This window comes from Rhincodon typus, chromosome 34, assembly GCF_021869965.1.
Source record: "Rhincodon typus isolate 14 chromosome 34, sRhiTyp1.1, whole genome shotgun sequence".
NCBI lineage: Eukaryota > Metazoa > Chordata > Chondrichthyes > Orectolobiformes > Rhincodontidae > Rhincodon > Rhincodon typus.
In genome coordinates, this window is record NC_063365.1 from 10,216,153 (window position 1) to 10,222,342 (window position 6,190).

General features: G+C 43.6%; 1 protein-coding gene across 1 annotated transcript in view; it reads right to left on the reverse strand.

The window, feature by feature from the left end:
• The window catches only part of drgx (dorsal root ganglia homeobox), an 11,338-nt gene extending 9,178 nt beyond the window's left edge, over nucleotides 1-2,160 (reverse strand). The window contains exons 1-3 of the mRNA XM_048616381.1: nucleotides 2,061-2,160; nucleotides 1,851-1,916; nucleotides 434-534 (exon numbers count right to left, since the gene is read on the reverse strand). Of these exons, the coding sequence (XP_048472338.1) occupies nucleotides 434-534; nucleotides 1,851-1,908 (159 nt within the window). The 5' untranslated portion in view covers nucleotides 1,909-1,916; nucleotides 2,061-2,160. The remainder of the gene's footprint in view (nucleotides 1-433; nucleotides 535-1,850; nucleotides 1,917-2,060) is intronic.
• Nucleotides 2,161-6,190: the final 4,030 nt, after the last annotated feature.

Genomic DNA, 6,190 nt, shown 5'->3' on the forward strand with positions numbered 1-6,190 from the left:
AAAAAAAACCCACAAAAGCTGCAAAGAAACTGAACGGCATCTGTGGAGCGGATGGAGCGGCTGAGGTATTTCTTTTCTGTCCAACTTGATTTTATTCTAATTTCCATTTCCAAAGCACTGGCCATTCTGCGTTTGCTGTATTTGAGAGGTAAAATCTCATCAAATCCACACGTTGCCAGATTTGGGTGCCAGTAATATTCGATTTGATGCAGACCGGAGTCTGAAGAGAACAAAAAAAAACAAAACTCTCGGTGGAATGAGTCTGGCTAAAAGAGAAAAAATTCCGTCCCACACTTGTGCCCTTCACTACGTTCAAAAGTAGGGGTTGATTTGTAGCGGGGAGGGATGGGGGAAAGTGAGCCCTAATATTCTCCCGGTGTTTGAAAGTCACTTTAAGCATCGTTCGCCTCTAGGTGCGGGAGGCAGGACAGACCTGCTGAAGGGTAAATGTTGTCCTGTTCCGGCGTTGCTTTCGGCGTAGAAAACCGTCGTCAAAATCGCTGGTACTGTGTGCGCCAAACCCGCCGGAATTCACTGGGGGGAGGGAGTGGGGGGGAAATGCAAAGAGAAGCTTTAATAGCCTGGACGAGAGAGAGAGAAAAAAAAATACTCAATTTAGATGCACGTTTAATTTCGCCCAGCAGCAAGCAAAAATTCCACCCCCGAAGGACTTTATCAAGCAGGTTCAGGAGGTAACCCAAGTCAAATAGAGATTGTCAACAGGGTCACTCCAGTGTTGAGCCTAATGTACAGTTTTATGAGGTTGGAATTCGTCCAAAAAAAAGCGCCTGTTCAAATTATTCCCCTAAGCAGAAAGCCCCTTAGCAGAAAAGAAAATTCCTCAATATTTCAAAGCCAATCCTCAAAGATATTTGACCCTTATTTGATTTGACTATCCGTCGCCTACTGACTGTTTATTACCTGCCAAACCTCCGGCTGGCAGACGGTGAGTATTTCTACATCACCTACCACCACTTACCCGACTCCCCTTGTTTATAATTTGTTTGCAAAACAGCATAAAAGATTGATGCAGACCTTTTAGGGAAGGGAGGAGTGTGACCACGTTCTAAAGCGTTGATAAGAAGCATGACACCAAACATCTGCGATGGTAAAAGCCTATTTTAACCCTCAGGCAAAAAAAAGAAGGGTTTTTGTGTGTGTGTATATCCACAGAGAGGGGAAGCAGGTGGCAATATACTGCTGGGACCAGCACTCACTCATACTAGCACCAGAACACAGACTGAGAGGACAGCTCTGCAACAGACTTTACCCATTACAATGCAGGATGCGCCAATAGTTGTACAAAACGTCCAAATGGTTTAAGATTAAAACCATTTATATAATAAGCAGTAGACATACGAAACGCGAAGTCATAGATGGGACGAGTAATCTATCTACAGGATGTGTAAAGAAACTGATTAAAGCAGCAAGCGCCGTCGATTGTACGCCAACGTTACATCTGTTTACAAATGCTGTCTGCTTCCCCAACGCTCCAGCCCATGCAGCTGCATTTAGTTTGACACAGTTATAGTCCCGAAGGCTCAGCGAATTTCAAATCGCGAGACACAACGGGGAAATGTGAAAAGTTGGGATTGTCTGTTAACACTGGTTTAAAATAACGTTTAAAGTCAAATCAAATATATTGTAAATAGATTATATTTTCTGGGGCATTTCGTGGTTATTCGATTTTGTCAGCTGGATAATGCCTTTATTCCTAAATCGGATGTCTGTAATTGTGTGTGTGATTCTCTCTGTGTGTGTATGTGTGTGTGCGCGCAATGTGTCAAACATTCTATGCTCTGGAGATCAGGCAGTGGATGGGTAATGAATTTACATGTAAACATACGTACACGAATTCGTCCGGCAACACTCCCCATCTAACTGCGGTGGACAGTGGAAATAAAACATTGTGGAGTCTGTAACAAAACAAAACACAAAAGCCAGTCATCTGCTTCTGAGGCAAAGTTTACACCGGCAGAGAGAGAGAGAGAGAAAACAAGGTAATTTGACATCTGCTTCCGCCACAATTGAGAAACAAAAAGACAAAATGTGAACTATACCTGTGTCTGGCCTGAAGCTGAGCAGATAGCGGGGCTCGGATGGAATAAGCTTCCAGGCAGAGATTACCTAGCCATCAGCGAGCATCTGACCAAATGTCTTTATCTGTCTAACATACCCAGCCGCTTAGCAACTTGCTTTTATAATCTCTCGCGTAATTGGCCTTAATCTAATTATTTCCAGCGTTGTCTTCTGTGAGTAACTTCGATAGGTCCCTTGGGTTTTGCCAAAATGTGCACGTGGTCCGGGACGTCATTTCTCTCTCTGTCTCTCTTTCTCTCTGAGCAGAGCGGAATTTTCACCCCCCACTCTCTCTCTCTCCATCTTCCAAGCGCCAAATGAAAACATTGCCGAAAATATCCTGTCCTAGCTCTCGGGAATCGCAAGCAGACATCCGCGCTGCTGCTGATGTTGCCTCGACAGTCGCAACGCCACTCCTTCAAAGGAAAAATATTGTTCCAGCTCCCACACTCGGATTGTACCGTTCCCAGTTAGAAATCGGCGGGGGTTGTACCACGATGTGACTGGGGCTTTGGCAATAGACAACTGGGAGCTCCAACACGGGCTTTCGCTTGATGTCCCAAAATTTTGATGAAGGGGGGCTACAGAAATTTATTCCGCTCTCCCCGCCCCCACCTCCTCCATATACGTGAGCTGAGGTGGGGAGGGGGGGTGCGTTAAAATACATCTACATTCGCTCAACTGCATTAGAAAGGACAAGTGAAGGCAGCTCACCTTCTGCAAATAAGAACTGCCTGAGATTTTTAAGGTAGGGATGGGGATTGAGCGAAATCACATAAAATGCATTAAAAAAGCGGCGAGTATAATGGTACATAATTGCTTCTGTAATAGCATTACACAAAGATAATAGCCTGTTACAGACCCCTGCCCTATTAAGCATTTCCCTGGCGTAAAGCCTTTATGATATTAAGGAGTGGTGGAGGGGGTGAACGTAACGATATTTTGGTTATTAAATGCGTGTAATTAATTTATGCACCGCAGAAAATAAAGTTGCTTTATGACCTCTGCAAGACGCCCAGAGTCAGACAACTGTTGAGAAGGGTTGCCTTCCATTCTGTTTCTCGTCAGCCCCTCCCTCTTGTCCTGCCCATGTGGGTTTTAAGGAAAATAGAGGAATCGAGCTATAGACAACTTACCGTGGGACAAGTGCGACGCCGTGGTCGGTCTGAGCTGGCCTGTAGTGGATCCGCAAATGAATCTTCATCTTATCCACGCTGCTCATTGAGTCACCAATCCTGGACCCTTTAACGAGAGGTATTAATATGATTTACAGCTCAATTTCGCCGGTCAAACGAAAAAAATGATGTTTCGTGTTGGAAGTGGTAAATAAAATGTGATAATAACGATCCACGCTTTTTTTCCCCTTTTTTTCTCCCTCAGAATGTACAGTGGTCGGGGCGTGCTAACCCCTGGCCTCATCTCACACACAGTCTCCGTCCTGCACTCTCCGCAGCCGGCAAGTTCTGTGCAAACGTTCAAACAGCCTGAAGGAAAGAAGGCAAGACTCTCATCCGCCGGTCATAAAAAAAAAGCAATTCTTCCTGGAAACTGCAAGATATTATTTTGGCTGTGAACACTAATTTTAATCAGGCAGGTGTTGAAATAAAATGGTTTCAGTTGTGCAGTGTATTGTAAATAAATATGCTAGAAGCGCTCAAGTTATTCTTAAGGAATTTATTTTTGCAAGAAAATATACTTTATTCATTAAAAAAAAACTTTATGTGCCTACACAGTTACTGAAGCAGTCCTGTTACAGTCTTTGAAAACATTAGAATTTGGCATTCCCTATAGTTGTTCTATTTCATTCATTCTAATTTTTGAATAAAGAGCTTCCGGAACAAACCATTTTTTTCACACACCTCCTCAACGTAAGTGGCATATTAGTCAAGGTGACTGGCTTTAATTTCATCTAACCTCTTTATTCTCGGTGCCCTCCAGCCTCATAATGTTAATTGGCCCGGAGTACACGGTTCAGCAGTTAAACTGAGCAAATAAATCCTTCCGCTCGCTTTTCGTCGCGCAGAAAGTTAACACAGCGTTGGGATTGTTCGAATTAGTCGGTACGGGGCAGTTAAGGAAAGCGTTCCACTGGCAACTTACCAACACAACCATGCTGCAACTGAGGTCTTTGTAAAATATGACCACTGTGAATATGGTGAAATACGTCTGATTTAAGCGAAGATCAAACGTGTTGGCCCAGTCCAGCTAAAGAAGACCATTGGCTATGGCATTCGAATAATTGCTGATTTTACAGAGAAAAAACTTCTTTTTAGTTCGAATCATCACCTGACCTGAAATATTGGAGCTAAATTGTATCTTCAGGAGCTGTTGCTGGGAAAGAGAAAGCTTGGCAGTAATTTGCAATGGACTCCAAACATGTCAGTCGTTCGAATGTGACCATGAGCTTTTGGGAATCCCTCTAAGTGATTCCGCCTTAGGAAATCCAAGATGCACTTGCCTCTTTTTATTTTAAATAAAAATTGGCTTCAGACAGAGTGTCCACAATGTTAAAAAGAAGTCCTTGGAACTCGGCAGAACGAGTGCCTTCACACCAGTGGCAGTCCATGTTGTAATATAGCTCAGACAGACCCCGAAGAACTGCGGATGCTGGAAATCAGAATAGAGCTCAATCTACCACTCCCACTATACACACACACACACACACATACACAGACGATAATGTGGGGCGTCCGCTTGGGGAAGTTACTGGAGGGACTGGGGTCGCGTTTGCAATGCAGTTTCAAGCTGCCCCGCTGGCGGCCGGCTTTCATCGAATTGGTTAGGAGCAATAAAGAAAGGACTGCGTCATCCTCGTGTAGTTCAATGCTTGAGTCTCCTTCCATGAAGCTCAGTTGAACAAACAATACATCCTCACCGACTCGAATAGTTAGTTCATCAGTTATAAAACATCCACTGGGGACTACAACAATGATGAGTTGCATTGACATAGCAAAATGATTACATAAATATGTCTTGATGGTGTCTGATACCTTGAAGGTATTTACATTGTGTCCTGTCACAAATTCGGTTTGGACTATTCCATTGCTGCTGTAGGCCATTCAGCCCATCGAATGTGTTCAATCCGTCCAACGATATGCTGGAAAATGGGATTGGAATAATAGAATCCCTACGGTGTAGAAGCATGCCATTCGGCCCATCGAGTCCACACCACATCGAAGACCATTCCACCCAGACCCACGCCCCCCTACCCAATCTTTGTAACCCTGCATTTGCCATGGCTAACCCACATAAGCCTGCACATCCCTGGACACTATGGGCAATTTAGCGTGGCCAATCCAACCTAATCTGATTACAATAGTTATAAACACAGAACAAGGCTCACCGGATTCGGAATGTTAACTCTGTTTCTCTTTCCACAGTTGCTGCCAGACCTGCTGAGTTTCGCCAGCAATTCCTGTGCTTGTCTCAGATTTCCAACCTCTGCAGTTCTTTGTTTTATATTAGAATAGTTAGGTGTATTTCTTTTTCCTGACCGGCGCAGGCACAATGGGCCAAAGGATTCTTTTTTTTCTGTGCTGTAGACCTTTATGATTCTATCGTGGCTGATCTGTGTCTTAAATCCATCTTACCGTCTTGGCTTTCTAACCTTTAGTGGCTATTTTTTAGCACAAATCTGCTCATTTTGTCTTGTCGTTAATTGGTGCCATTGGGTTGTTATAACAATAAGATCGTGATGTCTGCTTGGATTGGACGCAAATGAACGAGATTTGAGCTAGTATTTCAAATCTGACCAACTAAAGTGAATGTACATTTCCTTTCCACTCCAATTCTCCCCCCTCTTCCCCGGTCCATTTATCAAAGGAGCTCATTCCCAACCTAAAGGTCCTAGTGGTGGAAGAAAAATAAACATAGCCCTGTTTTCCACTCACAAAGCTTGGATTGATGGGATTAAAGCTAAATTAACATTTTATATTCTCTTTTTCTTAAAATCTCAAGTATAATAAAAGCAAAACACTGTGGACGTTGGAAATCTGAAGTTTTTAAAAGGTACAGAAAGTGCTGGAGAAACTCAGCAGGTCTGGTAGCCTCTGTGGGGAGAGAAACAGAGTTAACGTTTCCGGTGATCTCTTCAGACAGAATCTGAGGTGAC